Source organism: Lacerta agilis, chromosome 3, assembly GCF_009819535.1.
Source record: "Lacerta agilis isolate rLacAgi1 chromosome 3, rLacAgi1.pri, whole genome shotgun sequence".
NCBI lineage: Eukaryota > Metazoa > Chordata > Lepidosauria > Squamata > Lacertidae > Lacerta > Lacerta agilis.
This window is the reverse complement of record NC_046314.1, coordinates 76,918,642-76,945,531: the sequence shown is the minus strand read 5'-3', so window position 1 is coordinate 76,945,531 and position 26,890 is coordinate 76,918,642. Positions and strand designations below refer to the sequence as shown.

Below are 26,890 nucleotides of genomic sequence, written 5' to 3'. Positions count from 1 at the left end.
GTGCAAGGCCTTGTGCACTTGGGAGGTATGGACCCTCGCTCATTTCAGATGATCTGGCTTCATCTGCCACTCCCCCCCCCCCTCACATCTTCCTGGCATCTTATGCATCATACAGCTGCCTCTCTATTTAAAGGCAGGAGCTGATTTATTTCTATTTCTATTCCCACCCACCTTTTCTGTGTATGATCTGGACCATCTTTTTATGCCCTCTATTTTTCCATGTTCTGCTCTTTTCTAATCATCTTGCTCCTTTCACTCCCCCCCTCCAGTTTCTCTTACATTCTAAATCCTGTTCTCCAAATTTCTACTCTTGTTCTCATTTTCCTCTCGGTTCCTTCTGACTTGTTTTTTGCTCTTAACCTTTCGGGAAAGGAACGGGAAAGGTCCACCCTTTTTGCCAGAGACTTGCCACTGTCTCTTGGAGCTGTATGTTAGACTAGATTCCTTTTGGTATGTTGCATATAGGTCTGTTGTGTTTCAGTTGGGAGTTGATAGTTGCCCAACACCATCATGAAAATGTCTTTGTCTCCCCCTCCATCTCAAAGTTGAATGCTGAAGAGGCCAGATGCTTTGGATGAATGCCAGTACCAGGATGCAGTAAGTTTTTCGCTTTTCTAGTATTTTCCCACAAAAAAAAAATCTTATTGCAAGTTGTTTGCCCAAGAAATTCTTGTTCTTTCCCCTTTTTTCTTTGATATCTAGATAAGAATAAATATTGTGAACCTTCTGATAAATGTTACGATTCTTTTTTTTTTGTGTACACGAGCCATCCTTGTACCCCACCCTCAGTTCCCATTGCTCTGTTGTCTCTTTTGAAATTGTTTAATTTGAAACTCTCCAGTGATCACCTCTTCATCATGAACAAAATAGAAAATTCTTTTCAGTAGCACCTTAGAGACCAACTGTAATACCCCTCCCCACTCCCTCACTATATTTAAGGATCTGGTGACTTCTGTTTCAGTGTATCTGAAGAAGTGTGCATGCACACGAAAGCTCATACCAAGAACAAACACAGTTGGTCTCTAAGGTGCTACTGAAAAGAATTTTCTATTTTGTTTCGACTATGGCAGACCAACACGGCTACCCACCTGTAACTCTTCATCATGGTATGGCACTGGATATGGATTGTCTTGAAAGACCGTATATAGTTATGTATTGCTTCTGTTTAATAAAAACCAGTTTAAAAGAATATTGTCATGTGAAAAGTCTTTGTCCACTTTTACATGTTAATACTTTTAACCCAAAATATAGAAATAGATTTAATAATGCAATAGTATAAAGTGGAATTAAAATCTAATATTTAAATTGACAAGAACAGAACACATGTGATTTGTTCTATAAAAACTTCTCTTTAATAAATGGATGGATTCAAGTTTATAATAGTTTGACATGTCAAAGTAACAAAAGTCAAATTCTCTGACTATTTCATACAAATACTATGCATTACAGAAACTTATCTTAAGTTACAAAAAGTGTGTCAGTGAAAATTCAGTATCTAACTGTCTAAAAGTGTAATTTCTCTTATCAATTGTGATTACAATTCTATTGCATGTTTTCAAAAGGAAACCCACTGTATTGTTATAATCAAACCATTATACAGTTTACTGATGCAAACTGACAAAATGTAGCATTTTATTTTTGGCTTCCTGAATAAAGGGTGACATTTTAATAAAAATGGCTTTAGTAAGACAGAACACCAAACAACAGTAATCTATCTTAAAGAAAAATAATCAAGTATTAGGAATTTGACAGATCAGAGAACCCTGAATGTATTTCTTCTACCCGTTTGTTTTTGTTGGAAAACCCCCACAGATATCCAGTATTCTCTTAGCTGAGAATAGTGTTATAGTTTTAAAATGCACACTTTGGCCACTGGCAGTGTACTCCCTGCTGAGTAGTAATGCTGGTGAAAGGTAACTTGAACTATTGCTTTGAGAACAGCCTTTGGCAGGGTTGTTTGTTTTAAAGAATCAAGTGGAGACCGAGCATAGCACATGTGGTAAGATATAAGACTACCACCACTTCATAAGATGTACCAAATTCAAGGTTCTAATGATAAGTTTGTTCATGGGGCTATGATCATTACTAAATGGCTTAACAGGGAACTCATATTCAAAATGAACCACCAAGTTATTTATTTAAAAATGACTGTACTTACTGTGTCATGTATGTCTTTGCATTGCTTGCATGCTATCGATGTGTATGAAAGTATGTGTGTATCATATTACAGTGCTGTGAATATGAGCAAAACAAGGCCAATTTTTTGATAAAAATTTGATGGAGATTAATCTAGTTCCTAATGTTTGTCCAAACAACTATGACAAGCTACAGAATTACCAAAATCCAGCAGTCCTATGTAGGCACAACTGCTTCATTAAGTCCTCACAAGGGCCTCAACATAGGTGATAATTCCTTGTGTCAATAAAAATGTTCACCAAATTGCCCCTTCCACTAAAATAAGTTGGGAGGTTTTCAAATGGAGGAATGCTGTGTGCATTTCAGCACACAGACGGCTCTGGATCAGAGTTCATCTTGTTAACATTTGAGCTTCATTAACAACTTCATCCAAGATGGAAAATTCAATTTCCACTTCAGTTGCAGTTCAAATAAATCCTCTCGTCTATCCCATTGTCATTTTACTAAGAAATGCTTTATATAATTTGGCATTCATGAGTAGATTGTCAATCATAAGGGTACAATTCTCAGAATCCCAATCAAAAAGTATAAACTAAAGAACAAAGACTGTAGGGTAAAACGTGGCATCAAAAAATATAGCTTAAGCAGATTGTGCTGGCTACTGACAAAACAAGAATGGTTAAAATGCAATCATAATGGCACTGTTAAAAGATAATTTAGTTTCTTACTAAAAAGGCTGGTTAAAATATGGAACATGTTCATTATTTCACATTTTTGAGAATTATTATTGTTTGACTTCTAACAGGATAATGTTGCATACCTGAGTATTGTTTACAACAGAGTCTCCATCAAATGAGTGTATGTAAAAACTGAAGTGGTTAGAAAAATATCTAATGCCCTTTTAATTGGAAACAATAGCATTTTTATACCTTCAGTGGGGTTGTATTTGTAAAATATGCCAGAACATAATGTAAATTTATGAACAAATTAACCAGCCCTCTTTTCTTCAGGTTGTCCAATATGTGCAGCAACAATACCTCCCAATTTAGCTGACTGTGTCATCTACTCTGAAGAGTTTATTCAACAAACCCAGCAATGTAATATCACATGTAAGAGTTATTTACATATTCTTCACCAGACCTTCGTTTATACATAATTTCCAGTTGGCCTCTTCCCAGTTAAATGCAAGATCCTTAAGGCAGCATGTATAATAAAAATCTAAAACCTATTCCAATTTGCTATTAATTCTACTGTATCCTTCTCCTTGAAGAAGACATGCTAACATTGGGGAAAGATACCAAATAGAATGAATTCCTCTGTTACCTTGATGAATGCAATTTGTCTTTGATAGTTGTTATTAGACTAACATAGTTAAGAAAACTCTGTCACTAAAAGAAACATCTGGGTAACTCACCTATAGCTGTCATTGGTTCTGTTGTGAACACAGAAGTTGGAGAAAACCTTTGCATTCCCTGTAGTTGTTGGATGTTGCTGATGGAAAACGAAACACAGCACTTTCCATTTCTCTTCATGTTTCTATTAAGAGACTCTTCTCTTAAGCAGCAGCTTACATCTGGTTAAGTTAGCTGCAAAACTGACACTGCTAAAGTGAGTTCAGTCATGAACCAAATGTTACCATGTTATGTTATCCAATGTTAATGTCTAATTGCATGATTCATCTGTATTCCTCCTATAGTTCTAGGTAATGTGAAACAGCACTGTTATTCGATCTTAATGGGGGGAAACTGTTGATGTTCAGAATGATGTTTTGCATCTCGTAAGTCAGACAAAAACATGAGGCAAAAGGAGGTTGAAATCTGACACCAGAGAGAACACACTCAGCTTTGTAGTAAAATATTAATTCACTCAGCATGAGTGGATAAAAACTGACAGAGAAGTCACAGTTTTAGGAACAGATATTCTCAGATACATACTAAGGTAACCTCCTTGGTTACTAGGACAGATTTCTTTATATTGACAATTATGTACCCTGTTTACACATAGTATTCATCATTCCCTGCTTCATTATCAGCAACAGTTGGAAGTGAAATATTTTGTCCTGCCCAATTCCAAGGTAGCAACAAACAAAGCTGCTCATTCATCCACTGAGGCTGATGAAGTCATGCAGGCCTAATTGAGCTGATTAAATTTTATCTTTCAATGGCAGGTGTCCCTGTGGGACTTGTAAACAGCAGCACACAATACTGTAAACAGTTTAACTTCTGCTCAGTTAGTCTAGGCTTGCTGACTAGATGAAAATCAAGACAGCAGCTCCATCTTAGGTTCTTCCCATTTCCCCCATAAACATTTTCCCCACTACATATAAAATCCTGAGTGGAGAGTTCCCGGCGTGCACAGCGGGAGGATGGCGGACTTTAACATCTTTGCTATCTATCACGAGTTAATTTGGCGGCTGCGATGGGAGTAAGCAGCCTCCCACCTCCCCGGGACGACGGGGAGGGCTGCCTTTGCCCGCGGTACTCCTTAACCCGCTTTGGGTCCTTCGGGACCGGTGGGGGAGTCTGGGCACATAGGGCTCGTTTTCAGATGCAGCTCCTGGAGCCGGCCCCGTTCGTGCACGCTCCCTTTAATTGGATATATAAATTTGTTTAAAGATTTTGGGCATGTCTCGGACAAAGGAGTGGGAAGAATGTTGCTAACTGCAGCCCTGAGTGATTAAGAATGAAGATTGGAAGAAGACGCGGACTTTACATTGGTATGTGAAGGAGGGAAAAGAAGGGGGGGTAAGCTCTGGAATCTCCGTTTGTTTTGCCTCAATATCTACTTAACACGGGCGAAACCTCCCCCTAGAAAATCCACTTTCACAGGCAAATGGCAAGTGGACTTTAAAGACAGAATGGAAATTAGAATGGAAATTACAAAAATAAACTGTGTGGAGGTGAAACTTGATCTGGACTTGACTCAACAGAAATGGAGGATCCTCGGCTGGCTGTGACGCAGCTAGAATTAACTGCCGAGTGCTGATGATAGCCTGTGGAGCTGTACACCACTTCAAAGGGAGAAGCCGGATTTGATGGACGATTGATAGTGGAATTTACGAGGGTCTGGCCCTCCCGGAAAGGAGTGGGGACGGCTCACAGGGGAAGAAATTGGTGTGTCGCAGTTTGATTTACAAGTTTGATTTATGAGAGACTTTCAAGATGGCGTCAGCCGAAATGCGATATTGGGAGAGGATGGCTTTTTCCACACAGAGACATTATTTACTATAAGAGTGTCTGCTTGCTGGCATTTATCAGAGGCTGTGAAAATATTGACTTTATGAAGCAACTGGAAAAGATCATAAGAAAGCGCTCCGGAGTCCGAGACATGGGGAATTCACAAGTTAAAAATTTGGCATAATTGGAATTGTTATAATTGGAATTGTATAATTAATTTGGCATTGTAATTTGTTTGGTAATTGGAAATATATGTTGGAAAATCAATAAATATGTTTAAAAAAAAAAAAAATAAAATCCTGAGTGGAACACCATCATCTTGAGTTGGAGAATCAATTGCATACCAAAGACATTAAAATGGCCACTCTGAAGTTCTGTAATGAAGTCAGTTACTGACAAGGCTTCCAAAGGCTTCAGTGTAATGGAACTTTGGACTAAACCTATATTTTAGCATGATGTCCAGTTCTTGCCCCTGATGCTGACTTTGGCAAGGAAGCTGCTGCTGCTGCATCTTCTGCTTCTTCCAGTTCTTCCTGAAGCTCTTGGCTTACACTTGACTGAAGAGCTGCAGGTGTAAGCCATTCTTTTGGTAGGCAACTTTGGAGAAAGGGGATACAGGAACTGAAATAGGCAAGGCGATTCACCCAACGAGGAATTTCTTTTCCACAGAGAATCTATATGAAATGCCACAAGTTATCCAGTGCTTTTTTAGTACATGTCAGTTTCTATACTTGAAATACAGATCACTGAATTGAAATGCCTGTCAATTATAGTACAGTGAATACGAACCCTTCCTGATGTTACCTGTGAGACAGGCAAAACAAATACTAAATCTAATTCTGAGACAACTCAGTCCATTCTGAAAATAATAGTGAGCTGAGCATCAAAAACTGAACATATTTTTGAATGACCTTTTTTACCCCAACAGTGCAATCCTAGCCATGCCATTTCAGTAGTTCTATTTCAGTTCAATGGGGCTAACTCCCAGGTAAGTAAGATAAAGAGTAAGTGTATGACAAATCATTTAGTAACTCATTAATGCTGTTTCAAAAGTTCAAATTACCAAATGAAAATTACAATTATCAGTTTTCTGTATGAGTCATTTATATGTAAAGTATAGCTTTATAAAATACAGTTTTGTACATTCTTTCCAAATATATGAATGGAAACAACTGGGGGAAAAGTTAAGGTCTCCAATTGCTTTTGAGAAAGAATGGCTGATTACTCTTACAAGGTCACTCTTCTTCATAACTTGGCTAGCAGGGTTAAAAACCCACAGAGCTTCCTCTCTGGAGGTGGCAGTGAAAAGTGTTGCTGCTACCATTTTATTTCCAGCAAGTCCTCGATTGAAAACACATTAATATTACATATGTAACCTATGTGGCCTACAAGTACTAAAGTGTTTATAAAAGTAATGGCGAGCATTTGCCATGCTGAACAAATAATACTTGCCTCTGAAAAAGCTGAAGAAAAGTGATTGCAGTTTTTGTGCATTAAGTGATAGGCATTTCCTTTAAAGTCTTTTCCAAGTTCTTCTATAATTTTTTCTATATCCTCCTCCATGAAGTCAGTACTTCCAAGAACAACAGCTTCTCTAAAATAAAAGAGGGTGGAGGCAGTTGCAGAGAGAGAAAGTTGTTGCAAATCAGACTGGGTATGTTTTTATTCCCCATTTGCTCTTGACACCATGCACACACCTCCAAAAATTATGATGCTAAAAATAGAACTTCACTGCTTTTGTCCTCTGGTTGTTTTTGAACTTCATGCCACAAGGTCTCACTACTTTTACACTACCACTTCCTTGCTCTTATCCAAGAGATCTCTCTGTAAATCCAGATCTGTGTACATACAAATGTATAAGCAATCATTTATTATGCAGTCACAGGCCCATTAAAATTATTTAGTGCTTTATACTGTACAGTGGTACCTCAGGTTACATATGCTTCAGGTTACAGACTCCGCTAACCCAGAAATAATGCTTCAGGTTAAGAACTTTGCTTCAGGATAAGAACAGAAATCGTGCTCTGGCGGTGCAGTGACAGCGGGAAGTCCCATTAGCTAAAGTGGTGCTTCAGGTTAAGAACAGTTTCAGGTTAAGAACGGACCTCCAGAACGAATTAAGTTCTTAACCTGAGGTACCACTGTATATCACTTTTTATTACTATATATATCATCTTTTCCTCCAAGGAGCTCAAGGTGGTGTACATGGTTCTGCTCCTCATTCTACAACCCTGTGAGGTAGGTTAGGCTGAGAGATGGTGACCGGCCCAAAGTGAGGACTTGAATCCCGGTCTCCCAGGCCATAGTCCAACACTCTAATAATTACATTAAGTTCCATATCTCATATTAAGAGGCAATGGATAGATACTTTTTGGTTGCTCAAAACACTATTCAAAATTAGCAGGTTGTAGTCAACAGCCGTCTGAATCTAAATCACCCAAGCATATTTTGGGTTACACCAATAAATGAAAAAACTTCTTACTTGAATTTAAATGTTTCTCCCAAGTCAGATGCATTTCCTGGAGAAATTTCAAATATTCCAGAAAAAGGGTATGGATGGCCACCATAAGCAAATTCTGAAATACAAAATCAGGATTTTATGCACAACTCTTTGTAAGTAGGACTTTCACTTCTGGTGATTTTATAGACAAGCTTTGATCAGCTGTGGGTTAAAACTGAAGTACTGCTACAAAGTAGTTTATATGTACAAATGTCAGTGCTTTATAATACATTTATATAAAAGTTTATGTTACATTTGGAGAACACTGATTTAAAATCCCATAACAATTACGTTGAGGTCAGTATATGCAGAAACCATGGGAGAAGAACCCTCCAGATACTGCTGGATTTGATCATTGGCCATGCTGCCTGAGGCTGATGGAAGTTTGAGTTCAACAATATCTGCAGAGCCACAGGTTCCCCAATACTGATCTACACCATGAATGAACAGTCAGAATATTTGTTGCAGAAATAAGATGGTGAAATGTAGGGAGTGAGACACTGCTATTTTCCTCCCTCCCTCCCTCTACATGTCCTATGTACATTAGCTGCTTCTTTGCACCAATGTGAAATTAAAGCGTGATACATACCTCTGCCATATATCTCTATTCCTGAATGGAATACTCCAATTCCGAGAGAGGAAGTGTATTCATTCATCCAGTACTAAAAAGGAAAATGGGAAACTTAACTAATTGTGATTACAGTTTTCTTATTCACAAGGTCAGCCCTGCACATGGAAAGAGGGGAGAGAATTTTTGCAGATTCCTCTTGCAGCCTCTTGTATTCGCTTAAAATTTGCTCTGGAGAGCCGGAGCAGAATTAAAGATGCTGCATGAGGCTACAGTGGTGAGGTTGAATTGGCAAAAAATACCTCCCCTGAGTGGGAGTCTCAACAGGACCGCAGCTCTGAACTGAAAGAACCTTCTGGGTACAAAAGGGCAGCAGTGGATTGCATTTGACAGAAAACAATTTATTTTTATTATATTTATATCCCACTTTCCTTCACAGAACCCAAGTTGCTGAATATGTGATTTCCAAGCAGCCTCCCATCAAGGCACTGATAAAACCTGGACCTATTTAGGTTCAGCAAGGTGATGGCTTCATGTACCACTGGAAATATCAGTTAATAGCAGAGTTGGACCATTAAATATTAAGTTCATTTCTGGTTCAGCTCAGTGGCAATGCTTAGCTGTTTGATTAAACCTTTACGTCTACAAGTGTTTGTCTCTTTATTAACATTGGTACACAAAACGCAGGAGACTGGACAGACAAAAACAGGGGATCCTGTCTTGGCAGTACTGTATGGTGAACAAGGTGTCAAAACTGTGTTAATTAGCCTCTCCTTAAAAATACCTGTGATTGATAAATAACACTGACATAATGCATGTGTTTGTTTGCAAGGTTACAGAAACTGCACATACTGAACGATAAAACAATAAGTACAACTGTAATCCGTTCTGAAAAACCCATAGAATTTGTGCCCAACTGAATCTGCAGCCAATGTACTAGAAGAATTATAAGAACTTCACTGAGAGGGGATTAGCCCCCCCCCCGCCCTCGTACGGTGATTACAAATAATTACCTTCTGTACCTGGAATCTAAAGCTTAGCCATGTTGATGGTATGGACCAAAAACTAAGTCCCTAAAAAGATGTCTTTAAATATATGAAGATTGCAAAACTGAGTACCATGCAGCAAATATAAAGTACAATTGAGACTAGAAGAAACCCAGCTACATGGGAAATGCAGGGGCAGCAGGGAATTGTGAATAGAAATGCACCCCACTGCTCTTCTCCAGAGTCCAGACCTTCTGCAAATGCCACCACCCTTACATTAGTCCTGTTAAGTGTAGTAGTTCCTTCAAACTATCCTATAAACAAGGAAAATTATGTCCTCTGCCATGGACTTAATTTGAAAAAGGGAACTATTTGTGGTAATAAAGTGCTTACAGAAAAAAATGGTCACCATGGTGGGATCATGGCAGATGTCTGGCCCCACTGCTTCTTTTGGAAGACTTGTAATTAAGAGCACATTAAGAGAAGTCATATAATGGGTGGAGAAAGGGGATACAGGAACTGAAATAGGCAAGGCGATTCACCCAACAAGGAATTTCTTTTCCACAGAGAATCTATATGGGACTGGATGCTTCTAAACTTCTCACAGCAATGCCAGAAGCGAGTGCACAAACCTGACACATGAAACTGCCTATAATGCTAAACCACAATTTATGTTTGAAAAAGGTCTAAATAGGCAATCAGATGAAATTTTCTTAGTTGCATTGTTGGTGGGTTCTGTTTGAACTGCAACCCCCCCCCCCAACCACTAGATCAGGAAGCTTCACTGCTTGTCTTGGAAATGGCACAGAGTGCCTGCTTAAATAACTTGGGTATATCCTTTTAAATAGTTTTTTGGATGTGCCCTCTTGGTTAGCTACTCTTCCTTTCTGAAAAATATGTAATTTTATCAGTGGTATTAGTTTAAATCCAGCCTGAGTTGGATATAAAATAAATTTTAAAAAGGTTGAACAAGGGATAGAAAAAACTGATATGTTTTGAGCATATTAGACACAAGAGATTGCATTAGGTGATCTTTGAAAACCTTCCCAAACCAAACCAAAATAAAAAATAAAAAAATTCCTTCCAGTAGCACCTTAGAGACCAACTAAGTTTGTTCTTGGTATGAGCTTTCGTGTGCATGCACACTTCTTCAGATACGTTTCCATAGTGACTAGAATAGTATTGTTAGGAAGATTATTCAAAGATTGTATTTTCCTCAGGAAATCTGTGGTGTCACGTACGTAGCTGGGAGCACTGATGGCATATGGTTTCAGAACAGAGTCCATATAACCGGAAACACCCACTGTAATAGTGCCAATACCTGAGATGATGGGGTGTCCTGGATTTCCTGGTTTGTGTATTTTAGGTAGAAGATAGAAAGTTCCTGGTCGAGGTTCCGCTGGTGTGTTAGTGAGGATCTGTTCTTGGATGTGTGGGGGTAGCTCCTTAACAATCTTGTTCAGTTCTTTTTTGTATTCTTGTGTGGTATCTGAAGAAGTGTGCATGCACATGAAAGCTCATACCAAGAACAAACTTAGTTGGTCTCTAAGGTGCTACTGGAAGGAATTTTTATTATTATTTATTTTGTTTTGGCTATGGCAGAACAACATGGCTACCTACCTGTAACTTCCCAAACCAGTCATACTACAAGCTGAAACAAGTTAGTAGATGTGTGCCTTTTTTGTTTGGTTTTTTGCTACAAAGCAATACACCCTCACTCTAGCTTTGTAAGTCTCCCCATAATCAGTCAATATGTCACAGCTGTACCCAAAGGTAATTTACTTGGGAGGTTCTGCTGATCCAGGTTACACTGTTCAAAGTTACTGGTAGGTGTTAGTTTAGACATTAGAATGTTAGTTTACACTCGGGACTTTTACATATTGGGACTTTCAGAGAGCATTCTCTTCATGCAGTCTTTATGTAATAGCTTTAGGATTCTCAGTTTGCATATACGTGGCACTGTGGGTTAAACCACAGAGCCTAGAGCTTGTTGATCAGAAGGTCGGTGGTTCGAATCCCCGCGACAGGGTGAGCTCCCGTTGCTTGGTCCCAGCTCCTGCCAACCTAGCAGTTTGAAAGCACGTCAAAATGCAAGTAGATAAATAGGTACCACTCCAGCGGGAAGGTAAAACAGTGTTTCCATGCGCTGCTCTGGTTCGCCAGAAGTGGCTTAGTCATGCTGGCCACATGACCCGGAAGCTGTACGCTGGCTCCCTCGGCCAATAAAGCAAGAGGAGCGCTGCAACCCCAGAGTTGTCCACGACTGGACCTAGTGGTCAGGGGTCCCTTTACCTTTACCTAGTATGCCAACAACAAGGGATCAGAGCACTTCTTGCTTTTGGCCCCCAAATGCCATGCACTGAAAGTTACACCTCACACAATGAATTTCACAAAACACATCTCTGTCCACCATCCAGCTAGGCTAGTTCCTTTCTGGGGCTAATCCACAAGGCTGCGCTATTAACCAATTGTAGATTATTGTCAAGATTACTAATTAGTAAAGAAACAAACCCCTGTGTTGCAAAATGTGAGTCAACAATATCAAAAGCAACACGATGACCAGAAACAATATACAATAGGAAAACTTTATGGAAAGATTCAAAACAGTGACTACATAATTGCATGAGCACTATTCCAGAGCATTTTCATGTTTATTATATTTATTTAAAAAAATGGTTAATGAAGAAATTACATATCTTTCTACTAATGAGTGTTGAACTAATTCGCTGATGAAGAATTCAACAAAACAGTAGTTATTATCTGGAAACACTGTTTGGACATTAGAATTGGACATTTGCTGATTAGAAAGCTTCACAGCTTGTTCTTCGCTGGGTAAAGTCTGGCATCGTGATTCATTTAAGGACTTTCAGAGACTTCAGTTTGTTAGTTTTGATGTTTTGAATCTTTCCACAAAGTTTTTCATATTGTATATTGTTTCTGGTCATCGTGTTGCTTTTAAGATTACTAATTAGCCATTTTGGAAAGATTGAGACACGAAGAAAACTTAGATGTCCATTACATCTAATTTCTTGTGAACTAGGCAAGTGTTGCATTATAGAAGGCAATTAAATCACTTTATAATCATACAAACAGCCCTCCAGGAAAGGAGGAAGAAAAATGGATGGAATTATCAGTAAGCAAAATACAACAGGAAAAGATTACAAGAGCAGCAAGGTTTTCTTGCTCCTGGGAGCTAATTCCTATTGTTTTTGAACATGCAAACAAAAAAAATAATGTGCATTCTGTAACATGGAAGCAACCACATCAGTGCATTTGTTCATTCTGATAGCATGTTCAGGGAAGTAGACAGCTTCTGGAAGAATGCACAAGAATCCAATATATACACCACTACTACATTTGGGTCACAATTACTCTGAAGAATGTAAAAATAATAGATTTGCAAGGCTTCCACAGGAAGATGGTTTTTTTATCCATCCTCTTGCATTCCAAGTCTGGTGCAACAAGTGTGTATCCAGGGGCGTCTTAGCCACAGAGGCCAGTGGCGCAGGCTGGACGTGGTGCCTCCCGGCATCAGCTCGCTGCCCTTGTCGCTGCTCCCGGCATCACCTCGCCTCCACCATGCCATGCTGCACCCAGAGCCTCCTTGCTGGAGGAGCCACCCTCCAGCCCCTCCGCCCTTGCCCGCCTCCACCATGCCGCACCGCGGCTGGAGCCCTTCCTGCCGGAGGAGCTGCCCTACAGCTGCTGCCCGCCTGGAGGGTAACATGGGGGGGGCCCCGCCGGAGGGATCCTTGCACCACGGTGCCAGATAAGCTTAAGACAGCCCTGTGTGTCATATGCAGAAGACAACACAGTACCAGGTAGAGGGATGGAACAGGAGAGAAGCTGAACTCAGCAGCAGTTTAAGAAGGTAAAGAGGAAATATTATGGTAGCAATACACAAAACTCCTAAACTAGTGTAGGGGGAAGGATAAAAAGCAATGGGATCAGGGGTGCCAACTTGAATAAAATATTTGGGGGGTGGGCAGTTAAGCCATGCCCTGCATAATCCATATGTTGCAGTGCATGCACACCATTTGAATGGCAATGCCCATCAACTTGAGCGGCCCCAGCCCCCTCAAATATTTTAGGGGGAGCAAAGTCCTTCAGCCTCTAGGAGTTGGCACCTACAAAAGAGATTAAGCAAAGGGGGAGGAAATTGTATTTGTTTATTAATTACAACATTTCACTTCTAAGAGGAATGCTGGGGTTCCTTCCTTTCATCCTCAAAAGAGGATAAGTTAGTTCTGTAGTCACCAATGTGATGCCCATGGGCACCATGGCACCCACAGATATCCCTCCAGCTGCTGCCAAGACTCCCTGTCCCAATTTGTTTTAAATCAGGGTTTGGGGCTTCTTTGGTTGTAGGGGCTGCTTGTATGAGTGCAACTAATGTGCTTTTCATGTCTGTGTTTTATTTGTTTGGGGGGTGTTTAGGTGTTCTAGCTATTGTTATTCTGAGAATTTATTTGTGTGTGTGTGTGTGTGTTGTGACCACAACAGTTTCTTAGATTTGCATATGTTCCCTTAGGCCCAAAAACGTTGGTGATCCCTGGGATAGCTGGAGAGATAGCAAACTTTCACAAGGTAAACTAGAAAACGTAACAGCCCTGCAAAATAAGATCCCAAGGCCCATCTGATCCTGCATTTTGTTATGTCCTTGGGAAGCTCACAAACAAGGACATGAGCACAAGAACACTCCTTGCTTGTGATCCCCAGCAACTGATGGTGGTAAAAAAAGCCATCATGACTAGCAGTCTTAATCTCCATGAATTTATCTAACCCTTTCATGATGGCCTGGGTTATAGCCTGCACTGGGAGAAGGAAAAGCGGCAGGCAATCCAGTCAAACCACCCCACCCCACCGCTTCTTATCTTTGCCACTACTACCAAGTGGACATTTTATTTTTCTCTGGTTGCCTCCACTAAATAGCCCTTTAACCTTATGAACTTTAACTAGCTCAACAATTTCCTAATACTGGTAGGAGTGACATAGCACTTAAGAATGTGGTGAGTAGCAAGACCTCAAACTGATTTTCCCCCTACAGCAACTATGCTTAAGGATTTAGTAATACAAGTTGAACAGTTTTCATTAAAACTAAGGGTGGAATTCAACATTAACACTATTACAATTGCTCCATCAGTACAAGCCCCATTGTGCCAGCAAGACTGGTTGTGCTGCCTCCTGCTAGCACAAGTTGAATCCAGCCCTAACTTTACAATTTAAGTAACTACATATCAGAGCAAACAAACAAACAAACAAACAGCAGGGACAAATGCACCCAGCCCTTTGTCTTCTGGATTGTTTCCCTATCCAAGCCACTACTTATCAACTTGCACCCTCTGTTCAGCTTATGAGTCTCAGTTGGTCTCCCTCCTGGCTTCTGCTGCAGTGCCCTTCTGTGCACTTTAGCACTTCTCAGTGTTCCAGCTCACTTTAAATGTTCCAGCCCTTTAAGTTTCTGACGCCACAATTTTCTTCTACTTTCAACTAACTACCCTGTTTTCTAGCTATTTTACTTCAGCTCATGGGCTAGCCAGCTCATGGATTTTTGTTAGGGAGCACAGGACATTGCTTGGGGGGGAACAGGACTTTTGAGGTGGAGGCAGAACTGATGTGATTGGTCAGTTAGTTAAGTATTTCTATTGTTTTACTTGATGGGGCAACCTATGCTTCAGCTGCTTGTTAGCCAAGGCATAAAACATTAGGACCAGGTGAATAGCATGTCAATAGACTGTGCACCTATTATCCAATGCCATTCTGACTAAACTACCGGTAATTTATTTGAACTTAAACAATAGGGAAAATTTACTCTTTGAGCTGTAGAAATTTGCAGCTAATAAAAAACATTCACTCATTCAAAACACTTTGACAACTAGATTCACTGCACAACAGATTACATTAGTGACACAAAATAGAACAATATTATTTAAGTGTATCCAAGCATTTAAGAACATTAGGGACTTATGTTTAGAAGCAAAGCAGGTGTTTCCCACCTTCTTGCATTTTTATGTGCAAAGAAATTACCACATCTTGCTATATTTTCAGCTGTTTTGCAACAACATCAAAGTTTTCCTATCTATATTTTTAAAAATACTTATATCCCATCATTCTTTCAAGAAGCTCAAGGGGGCATACATATTTCTCTGCAATCCCTCTTATCTCCACAACAATCACGTGAGGTAGTTTAGGCACAGAGATAGTGAACAGCGGCCTTCATGGCTGGGTGAGCATTTGAACCTAGGTCTCCTCACTTCTGTTTTGACATTCAATTCACTCAATTCACACTGGCTTTCTGCAATTCTTAAGAAGCTGTTGTGCAATTCTGAAGAAGTTAGATAAACTAGATAGGAATGGTGTGTGTCATTTATAAGCTGGCAAAGTAAAAGATTGCAACACTTTAGCCAAAAGCAACAGGGAGTTAAATATCTCCAATGTTTTCCCCACATGATAAACCAGTACAGTACTATAATTTAGACTTTAAGGCCACGTGACTACACGAGTGCTAACCTGTTTGAAAAGATATTATGTTTCTACTTGTGTCCAGGTCTTGTCATTTGATCTTTTAAGTAGTCACCCCCCTGCAACCAGCTTAGGTTCTTTGTACATGCAAAAATGGTGGTGTAAGGCTCTAGTCCTCAAGGCAATTCAGAGTGTAAGGAACTTGAGGATTGTGTTCTAGCCAACTCTGATAGATCCTTATTAAAACACTATCATTCTTTCTTTGTATGCATGGCATTACAAAGATCAACTCAAAGTACCAAAGATGGAGATGGCCATGAATCCAACACCCAAGGAGAGGCAACTGAAAATTCACACACCTGTTGCGATAACGTTGGAGCCCTTAAAAATTCCCTCGCTTCCAAATTGTTATTGTACCTTTCCAGGGCAAGAAGGGGATAATGAAAGGAGCATCAGAGGAGTTAAACCAGCATCCTGCTGTTGCAGCAATGTATGGAAGGAGGAGGTGGGGGGAGGGAAGAAACATGTGAGCGCCGAGGAGCCGCAAAAGGATACCCCTGTGGCGTTTGGGAAAGGAAGGCGCTATGGAGGCAGAGCAGCTGCAGCCCAGGGCGAAAGATGACAGAGAGCAAGCCCGGGAAATGTGAGAGAGTTGAACTTGGCGGCGAGTGGAGTTGCTGGGGCAAACGCAGGCAGGCCCCCGACGGCCGGCTCCGTCGCTCACTCACCATGTCGTAGACGTTGAGGATCACCAGCTGGTTCGCCATTCTCCCCTCGCGCGACTCCAGGCGGGGGTCTCTCTCAGGCCTCGGGCGGCGGCCTCAGGGCGCTCTCAGGAGGCCCCCCGGGCGGCCGCCGCCTCCTTGTCCGGCCTCTGGCTGAGGGGCGCGACGGAGCCGCCGGCAGCATGGAGCCGCCTCCGCTGCGGGGAAGAGGGGAGCCGGGGCTGCGTCCCCACGAAGACTCCTCGCTCCGCGCTCGGCAGACGCGAGCCGAGAGCCGCCACCGGCACCCGGGTGGGGCCCAGCGCAGCTCCGCCTCTCTTGTTTGTCTCCGGACCGCTGCCGCCGTCGCCCGCCCTCACAGGTCGCGGGGGACGCGCGAAAGTGACCTTCCCTGAGGAGCGGCTGTTGCGCCCCCCGCGCGCCCCCTCCTCCCCCCTCGGCCAACGACTTTCGCGAAGGAGCCCTTCCAGCTTGCCCACATCTTCAGCGCCGGGGCGGTGAGGCGCCCAAACTACAACCCCCAGCATGCAGCGCGGGAGGAGGCATGTTTCCCGGCAGGCCGTGCAGCCCAAAGGGAAGAAGCGGGAGCCCTTTCCACCAGTCCTGCCTTCTTCTGGCAGCTGGAATGCTAGAGGGTTCCTCGACCAACGGCTTTCCGAATGTCCGCGCGAAAGGTTCGCCTCGCGTGACCCAAAGCGGGGGGCAGCTGGCTGAGCATCCTCGCTGCCGCCAGGGAGACGGGTGCGGGGCCCGGTCGGTATGTGAAGGAGCGTCCGCCGCCGCCCTCAGCCGACTGAGGGGAGCCTCAGAACCCCTTCTGTGGCGGAGGAGCTGCCCAGGAGGAGAGGCGGGGTGAGCAGCTGGCCAGCCAGCTCAGAACAGAGTGCACGCAGGATTCGAGCCCTTTTTCTTCTTTGTGGCCTTGTGCGCCCGCTGGAATAGGGAGGAGGAGGAGGAGAGGGCTCTGGAGCGGGCGTGTGCAGCGCCCGATCCCATCTGGAAGCCCCTTTGCAGTGAGTGCAATCCCAACCGTGCCTACTCAGAACTAATTTACTCTTGAATCTGGTGGGTCTTACTCCCGGGTCAGCGGGGGTTCAACTGGCCCGGCCCACTTCCTCCGCTTCAGACACACCCTGCAAACCCAATTGCACTCTTGCCATTACTTTTCCCCTCGCCTCGCAAGCGGCGTTTAACACCATCAATCGCTTGCCTCCTCTCCTTCGTGTGCAAAAGGTTCTTTTTATAACAAATCAGACTCCCGTTATGTGCAACCTGGGGAAACTCGGTTTAAGCAAAGGAATGGGCAAACCAGGCTATCAAACGACAGTTCCAAGTTTGTACTTTCCATTGTTTATTTTGTAGCACAATAGAATCTTCAATAAAAATGAAATTTAAAAAACAACAACCAGTGCTAACGATTCAGTTCTTGAGTATCCAGAGGTCATGGTTAACATCACAGAACCATTCCTGAATAAATATTTTATTTTATTGTTAAAAAATTATTGCATAGAAGGAACGGACCAATTTGGGATTGGGATTTTGAGAAATATAAGTTGATCAGCTTTTGAGGGTTTTAGAGAGTGTTAGAAAATTGTGTTTAAAAGTATACTTGTACAGTATTAATCTTAGTTTGAAACATTACAGCATTTGTTTAAAACGTTACAACATTTGTTTAAAACGTTACAGTATTGTATGTTCACATACAGTTTAATAAGTAATAATTTGTAACTGGGTTACTCAAATTTCTTCGCTGCTTCTGAAGAAACCACTGAAGAAATCTCTGTATTAAATGACACCACTGGGTCCACAAAATGGAGTGCCCGAAATAATTTCACATAGCGATAGTAGCTGAAGGCAAGGACTCCCCAAAAGAAAGCAACTATCAGACAAGCCCAACCGGCAATCTTGAGCATGTTTAGGCTAAAATACAAACAAAATGGAACATAAGTGTGTGTGTGTTCATTCAATGAGCAGCTGGATCCTAATAATAATAAATAAATAAATAAATAATAAAATTATTTATACCCCAGCCACTCTGGGTGGCTTCCAACAAAATATTAAAAATACAATAAAATGCTTTATTGTCACAAGCTCTTTCCAGTGAATGGAATGTAATTATTTGTTTGGCTTACAATAAATGTAGAATGTTATTGGAACACCTGCACAGAGCTTGGGTGTGTTATAGCAGGCTGTGCCCCTTTCACCCAAACTTGACACTGCTGTGGCACTCACCACGCATGCCATACTCAACCTTTCTTCCAAGGGGGAATTCGGAACCCATTCCAGGCACTGCTCCAATGAACCAAACCAGCTTGGCTCAGCATGGCTAACCTATCCTACAGATTAGCAACTGTGGGTGGGTGGGACTAGGGGGATAGGCAAGAAGGGGTATATATCCCATTATTAAATATCCCAATAATTTAGCTCCCAGTCGTTTTACTTCCAGGGGAAAATATGCAGCTGGCACAAAGACATATAAGAGTAAGCTGCTGTCTGTGTCCCCACCAAGGCCACCATAGCTATAACCACCACTGCAGAAGTCAGAGCAGTGACTCCAACCAAAACTGCAGCAACAATTGTTGGATTGACATACATGTACAGTAATCTTCTCCCTACAAGACTCCGTAGAATGGAAGTGAAGAGATTGAAATGCCAGTAATGGAAGCAGGGACTCTCTGCTGAGTGTTCCTATTTAGCTCCACCTCAAAAGAACCCATATCTTATATTGCTCCTATTATGTCCAAAGGCTGCATTCTGCTAGTGAACAAGACAACTGTCTCTGCCATCTGCCTGCATGTCCAATGGAATCTCAAAGTACCTATGTTCACCTGCTGGGATTATATTATGGCTCCACCTTGTCCTCTGGGCAGAGCCCTAGGTGTCAAGAAACATTTGCACAATCCCTGGCTCAATGATTGCTATTGTTAATTCATGTATATATCCTGTCTTTCAACCAGTTTGAGGTCCATAGAGATAAAAATGGCAAATACGCTTTGTATACTGTACAAAGTATTGCTGTGTTCTTTTAAAAGAAAAACCCTGTACTCAAAATGGTGAATTCTGGTAAGGATACAGGAATAAATTCCCTTATCGCAGGTGTTAGAAAGAATTCGTCTCCCATCAAAATTAATGCTCTATTATTAAAGTTTGCCAAGGATGATGGTGGAAGTTATAGATAGAAATGCATTTATTTTGGATTCTTTCGTAAGCTAAATAAGGAAAGTTAGCTGGGGAATAGAGATATCAGATAGGAGTAGAAGCAAAATAAGAAATCACATTTTTTCCATGAGCCTGTAGTAAGCATATTTTTAGTTGCATGTGTGTGAGAAAAAAGAATGCTTTAGGGAAGGGGGGGGAACCTTGATAGCTTTTGAAAGACTTACTAGATTTACTGTGTTGAAGGCTTTTGTGTACAAGAGCCTACATAGTCAAACTAATGATGTGCATCTTTAGGTTGCAGATAGTAGAAAAATATATAAACAGTAAAGCAAAAATGCAAGTATGTGATGATTCTATGCAAAGTGAAAGTGCAAATTCAAAACAGCTGTAAGTGGTAATAAATTTGGGTATAGGTGCTAAGAAGATGGCATTGTTGCTAATTCCTGCTGTTTTAAATGATTGCCTACTTACATTAAGCTTTGCATAGAAATATAATTCACTTGCATTTTGTGGCCTTTTGACTCCACCACCTCCATCCCACATTCCCTATGTAGAAACACACATCTGTCATTGGAGGATTCACTTTATGTATCTTTATGTAACTGACAAAAGCTTTTACCACAATATGTCTTAGTCTTCAAGGTGTCACTTTTTGTTGTTGTTTTTTAGTAGGGTGGGTATTTTAACACATGGCTGGAATATTGAGGAACATAATTTGCTTGCTTGTTTGAATTTTCAGTGTATTTGTAGTAAAAGTGTATCATGAATAGCTATTACAGGTGGGTAGCCGTGTTGGTCTGCCATAGTCAAAACAAAATCGAAAATTCTTTCTAGTAGCACCTTAGAGACCAACTGAGTTTGTTCCTGGTATGAGCTTTCGTGTGCATGCACACTTCTTCAGATACACTGAAACAGAAGTCACCAGATCCTTAAATATAGTGAGGGAATGGGGAGGGGTATTGCTCAGAAGGGTGGTGGGAATGGGTGATCAGCTGATAGGTGTGGAAAACCTGTTGACGACTCTTAACGGCTGTAATTAGTCTTGCAGGGAAAGGCAAGTGGTGAGATGGCTAAAGATAGCTTTGTTATGTATAATGAGATAAGAATCCAATGTCTTTGTTCAGACCAGGTTTCTCCGTGGTTTTAAGTTTGGTGATTAGTTGTAATTCAGCCACTTCTCTTTCCAGTCTATTTCTGAAATTTCTTTGTATTAAGACAGCTACTTTGAGATCTTTTATAGAATGTCCTGGGAGATTGAAGTGTTATAGCTTGTAACCACCTTATAGCTTGTAACCACCTTATAGCTTGTAAACGATGGTTTACAAGCTATAAGGAACACCATTTCAGATAAAACCACAGCGGACTTTGCTACCAAACTGTCATTTTGTCCTTACCCACAACAACTTCAAATTTGGTGAGGATCTGTTCCTTCAGATCAGCGGCACAGCAATGGGCACCCGCATGGCCCCACAGTATGCCAACATCTTCATGGCAGATTTAGAACAACGTTTCCTAAACTCCTACCCACTCAAACCTCTCTTGTACCTGCGTTACATTGACGATATTTTTATTATCTGGACACATGGCCAACAGACCCTGGACACCTTCCACCAGACATTCAATGACTTTCACCCCACCATCAACCTAACAATGAACCAATCTATGCAAGAAATACACTTTTTGGACACTACTATAAAAATACAGGATGGACACATAGACACCACCTTATACCGTAAACCAACTGACCGACAAACATATCTACATGCTTCTAGCTACCATCCCAAACACACCAAACAATCCATAGTATATAGCCAGGCCCTACGTTACAGCCGCATCTGTTCCAACTCTACAGACAGAGACTCTCACCTAAGAGATCTACAGCAAACCTTTTTAGAACTAAAATATCCACCTGATGAAGTTAAACAACAGATCAACAGAGCCAGACTGATACCCAGAGAGAACTTGCTGCAAGACAGACCCAAAAAAGAAAATAACAGAACACCACTAGTAATCACATACAACTCCCAAATTAAAACAGTACAACGCATCATCAGAGATCTACAACCTCTCCTAGACAATGACAGTTCTCTTTCTCAAGCTCTGGGAGGAAGACCCTACATCGCCTACAGACAGCCACCCAATCTCAAACAGCTCCTCACCCACAATAATACTACAACAGGACTCAACATGGACACTGGTACCAGAGCCTGCAATAAACCCAGATGCCAACTTTGCTGCCACATAAACCCGGACAACACCATTACTGGTCCCAACAACATCAAACATACCATCTCAGGACTATTTAATTGCTCATCTTCCAACATTGTGTATGCAATCAAATGCCAACAGTGCCCTTCAGCTCTCTATATTGGACAAACAGGCCAAACCCTACGCCAAAGGATAAATGGACATAAATCTGATATCAGGAATCACAAGACAGAGAAACCAGTAGGAGAACACTTCAATCTCCCAGGACATTCTATAAAAGATCTCAAAGTAGCTGTCTTAATACAAAGAAATTTCAGAAATAGACTGGAAAGAGAAGTGGCTGAATTACAACTAATCACCAAACTTAAAACCACGGAGAAACCTGGTCTGAACAAAGACATTGGATTCTTATCTCATTATACATAACAAAGCTATCTTTAGCCATCTCACCACTTGCCTTTCCCTGCAAGACTAATTACAGCCGTTAAGAGTCGTCAACAGGTTTTCCACACCTATCAGCTGATCACCCATTCCCACCACCCTTCTGAGCAATACCCCTCCCCACTCCCTCACTATATTTAAGGATCTGGTGACTTCTGTTTCAGTGTATCTGAAGAAGTGTGCATGCACACGAAAGCTCATACCAGGAACAAACTCAGTTCGTCTCTAAGGTGCTACTAGAAAGAATTTTCGATTTTGTCATGAATAGCTATTGAATGTAGCATAGTCTGTGTGGCTTTTATATGCATAAGGGGTCAATTTTTGAAAGCATCTCCACATCAAACATCTAGGGTTGGACCTGAAGGTGAAATTGTACATTTTCATAAGACTCCCATAGCTCATAATCTAATTTTCTGAGTCAATTTTTTACACATTGAGAATGTCATCAATCTTTCATTGAACTAAAAAATAAATAAATCTGAAAGCCTCTAGGCTTTTTAAGAATGTAGAAAGTAAATACATCTTCCCAGATTTCAGAACACGGAGTTTGTTCAATGGATTTTTACTAAACTTTGTATCAGGATTTTTACCAAACTTTTGGGCAGGAAAGGGAACTAATGCTTGATCTCATGTCAACAAATCAAGGGTACTAATGCCTACCTTTCAATGATGCCATGTGTCTGAACTGCAAAAAAAGCTTCATATGGACAAAAACTGGAATAAAAAATGAGAGACTAAACAGTATTTTTCATAACTGTAAACTACAACAGTCTTATAACGAGAGGGAAACCATCTTATAATTAGAGGGGAATCCCGAGAGGGTCAAATTTTAGATGATTACTGCTTCAGAAAAATCAAGTGTAAGATTCATGACAGTGATGATACTGTGAGAGGAGTGGTGACAGATACATTTGGGCCCTTCGGAAACAGGGCTACTGATTCTAGTAGTCCTTGATAGCCTTAACCAACATGAACAGGATGATTCTCCTTCCATATCAGCATGTGTTCTCTGCATGAGTATAAGAAAAAAGGCATGCTACCACAGCGCCCCACCCCCCAGCACCCTCATTTGTGAGATTGGTTATGTAACTGTTTTTCCATATGTACATAAGAAACTGTGATTGCTGATGTTTGTACAGAGATTAAATTAGATGAACACACTCTCTGCATGGGTGTGTGTGAGGTTTTTCTACTCTAAGAAAATATTGTGTGTAAAAGAAAGCAGAACTGATAACAAACTATACTTGCAGATTGACTGATTTTGTCTTCCTCCTTGGATACCAGCAGTTTAGCACATGTGCAGAGGTGATATGCCAGGACCCTCCCATAACATGGGTGAGATTCAGATTTCTGTGTAGCTTATTTTATTTAAATTGTTTTACTGTATTTGTCATCCAATAACTAAAATTTTCTGGGTGATATTCAGCACACTGAACTGAAAATCTGTTATGTTATTGTGTTCCTAAGTAACAGCTAGATGTCATCTCTGCTATTGACCTGTTGTATAATGTACACCATATATGACACTCAAAATTAGTTATATATACTCAAAGAAGACCCACTGAAATCAAACTATTTAGGTAACTTAAGCCCACTGATTTCAATGGATCTACTCTGAATATGAGTTGAGTATCGTCCCAAACACTTAGGAATTAACATAATTACAACTTTTTAAACATGTTCCATTCAGGTATAATTATATTCAACAAAAGAGGTTTAAAGACTGTCTCAAGGCAAATTTAAAAAATGTAGTATAAACACCAACAATTGGGAAACACTGGCCTGTGAGTGCTCCAACTGGAGAACAGCCTTTACCAAAGGTGTCATGGGCTTTGAAGACACTCAAACTCAGGATGCAAGGGAGAAATGTGCTAAGAGGAAGGCATGCTTGGCAAATCCACACCGTGATCAACTCCTGCCCGGAAACCAATGTCCCCACTGTGGAAGGATGTGTGGATCCAGAATTAGCCTCCACAGTCACTTACGGACTCATTGTTAAAACCGTGTTTATAGAAGACAATCTTACTCGGCTATGAGTGATCACCAAAGAAGAAGATACTTAACCATACAGATGCTAATTATGTTAAAGCTAACCTGTAGTTTGGATCCATTATCTTCAATCTGAACATGAAAATGCCAGCATAGTCCTGAGGCCAAATGATAGAGTTGATGCCAGAATGGTTCATGAGTTCATATTGATTATCTAGTGCTCCTAGAAGTCCAGGACCAGAACTCACAAAACAGGATTCGTAATTCTGGGTGGGGAAATGTAATTAATTTACCATAAGACACACATCCATAATACGTGAGGAATATGGTAAGTACAAATAATATACGTGCTTTATGTCCCAAAGTGTTTGCATAATAAATAAGTAGCTGATTCTGCAGTTGTTGGGTTGCAAAAAATAAGTATGTATAGCTTAAGACACTACAGTTTTCAAAGTATTGGCAAATCATGCAATCCAGTACATCAGCAAAGCTGGTGGGTAGGAGGAAGACCAAAGATGGAAGATCCAAAATATCTAAAGCTCTGCTTGGGACACACAAACAGGGTAGAAGGGTGGAACTCCCTTTCTGGACGTTTTTGAGAGGGTGGGGGTAACATTACAATTTCCCACCTATTGTTTCCATGGGGTATATTTTGTTCTGTTTGGCGTGTGTAAGAAGAAGGGGAAGGGACGCGGGTGGCGCTGTGGTCTAAACCACTGAGCCTAGGGCTTGCACGTCAAAGTGCAAGTAGATAAATAGGTACTGCTCTGGCGGGAAGGTAAACGGCATTTCCATGTGCCGCTCTGGTTTCGCCAGAAGCAGCTTACTCATGCTGGCCACATGACCCGGAAGAACTGTCTGCGGACAAATGTTGGCTCCCTCAGGCAGTAAAGCGAGATGAGCGCCGCAACCCCAGAGTCGGTCGTGACTGGACTGAACCGTCAGGGGTCCTTTACCTTTTTTTAAGAAGAAGGGGAAGGCTTTGGATTCATGCCCCCTTTTTACTTCTACTGATATCTGTAAGATAAGGGCTACATATGTTTCTACAGGGCTGGTAGGTGCCTTACAAGGTCAGATTTCCTGTTTCAAGGTAGGACACCACCTGCTGCCTTTGCAGAAGGAGATCCAAAACATCATATAGCTCTAAAGATGCACTGCCAGTGACCACAGGATTGTGTCCTAAGTATTATTGCATTGCCTCTTGAATATTAATTTGTGCGTCCTGATCAATATTCATAGGTAAAATACCATGAGAGCTTCAGAATTCATATTATTAATTTCCTTATTATATACATTTTCTTACATGTCTCCCCCAATAGTCATCTATAGTATATGCAGTAATGTGTTCTAGATCCTGAGGAACCAATGAAGACATATTTTGTGCTTTGCACAAACAGCGTACCTGTTCAAAGAATATAAATGCACAAAATAAAACAGAAATCACATGCACAGTCTCACCCAAAGTCTCAGCTGTACAGCATATTTAATTTTTATCAATCTCTTAAGCTTGATACTGAAAAATTTATGTTGAAAAATATAAAAGGTTAAAGCATTGTAACACAAATACAACCCTGCATAGGTTTCACATCCTGTTTTGCTTCCTGACACCTTGTCAACCTTACTGGGATCTCAGGTAAGGCCATGTGCAGCATTTAGAAGCCTTATATGGTCTCGTGGGGGCTCTCACAAGAGCTTGCCAGAAACCACCACATCTCCTTGCTTCTCTGGTAGTGTGTGTGCATACACACACAGAGGCATTCCTTGCATTCCACTGCCTGTTTGGATCTATGTCTGCCAGATCCAATGGACACTGCCTCCAAAACCTTTGGGCAGCAATTAAGGTACTGGCACAGGCTAGGAATCTGTGGTGGACTTTGTGCCCCTTAAGAATTCTGAAGATTCTGATATTTCTTCCCATGGTAATTTTAAAAATGTAGCGTTTATAAGGTGTCTGGTCTAGAGGTTAGAAGGGTAAATTAGACTGTACCAACTTCATGGATCCTTAGAATTTTCGTATTTGGTGTTTTCTCAAATTTGGACAGAGCAGATGTAAATATTACATATGTCATGTTAAATGCAATAGCACATATGTTTGGGTCCTCAGTTTAGCATTTATAATCACTACAGATAACTTTTTAAGGGGGAAGTGAAGTCAAGAAGCAGGAGGATAACTCTGAGTGGCAGCTAAGTTTCACATACTAATTGGAATGAACTAACCAATTTCTGGGCAGGCAGCTTATACTTTATATCTGTTGGGCTGTACACAACTGTTCTGTTATTAAAAACCATGTACTGAATAAATTGTTGTGTGTAGTTCACCATACTACACAAAAAGGAATTTACTGTAATGCATTTGGCAAGTTCAGCTGGTTAAAGCATGGTGCTGATAATGCCAAGGTTTCAGGTTCAATCCCCATATGGAACAGCTGCCTATTCCTGCATTGCAGGGGGTTGGACTAGATGATCCTCAGGGTCCCAACTCTGCAATTCTATGATTCAGTTATTTCAATACTTGTGTCTTGTGTATAAAACATGTTGCT

The 26,890-nt window shown here is 41.1% G+C and overlaps 2 protein-coding genes and 1 long non-coding RNA gene across 3 annotated transcripts in view; 1 reads left to right on the top strand and 2 right to left on the bottom strand.

Annotated features, from left to right (window-relative positions):
* The first annotated feature begins 2,770 nt into the window (after positions 1 to 2,770).
* LOC117044036 lies at positions 2,771 to 9,024 on the top strand. Its single transcript, XR_004426262.1, has 3 exons — positions 2,771 to 3,245; positions 6,241 to 6,300; positions 8,820 to 9,024. It is a non-coding gene; the product is annotated as an uncharacterized LOC117044036 (long non-coding RNA).
* DESI2 (desumoylating isopeptidase 2) lies at positions 5,665 to 17,077 on the bottom strand. The gene is made up of 5 exons (XM_033144384.1): positions 16,557 to 17,077; positions 8,402 to 8,474; positions 7,795 to 7,888; positions 6,765 to 6,906; positions 5,665 to 5,986 (listed from the first exon to the last, which is right to left on the bottom strand). The coding sequence occupies exons 1-5, from the start codon at positions 16,593 to 16,595 to the stop codon at positions 5,753 to 5,755; spliced, it is 582 nt and encodes a 193-aa protein (XP_033000275.1). The 5' UTR covers positions 16,596 to 17,077; the 3' UTR covers positions 5,665 to 5,752.
* A 1,098-nt stretch (positions 17,078 to 18,175) lies between these two features.
* The window catches only part of CATSPERE (catsper channel auxiliary subunit epsilon), a 31,105-nt gene continuing 22,390 nt past the window's right edge, over positions 18,176 to 26,890 (bottom strand). The window contains exons 7-9 of the mRNA XM_033145437.1: positions 24,456 to 24,616; positions 23,022 to 23,075; positions 18,176 to 18,527 (exon numbers count right to left, since the gene is read on the bottom strand). Of these exons, the coding sequence (XP_033001328.1) occupies positions 18,287 to 18,527; positions 23,022 to 23,075; positions 24,456 to 24,616 (456 nt within the window). The 3' untranslated portion in view covers positions 18,176 to 18,286. The remainder of the gene's footprint in view (positions 18,528 to 23,021; positions 23,076 to 24,455; positions 24,617 to 26,890) is intronic.

Bases quoted from the DNA above. Each gene is read 5' to 3' on its own strand.
- DESI2 (XM_033144384.1), bottom strand. From the start codon at position 16,595: ATGGCGAACCAGCTGGTGATCCTCAACGTCTACGACATG. The intron at 8,475-16,556 runs GTGAGTGAGCGA...TTTCCTTTTTAG, and splicing joins TCCTCAACGTCTACGACATG to TACTGGATGAATGAATACAC. The intron at 6,907-7,794 runs GTAAGAAGTTTT...CTTTTATTTTAG, and splicing joins GGAGAAACATTTAAATTCAA to AGAAGCTGTTGTTCTTGGAA.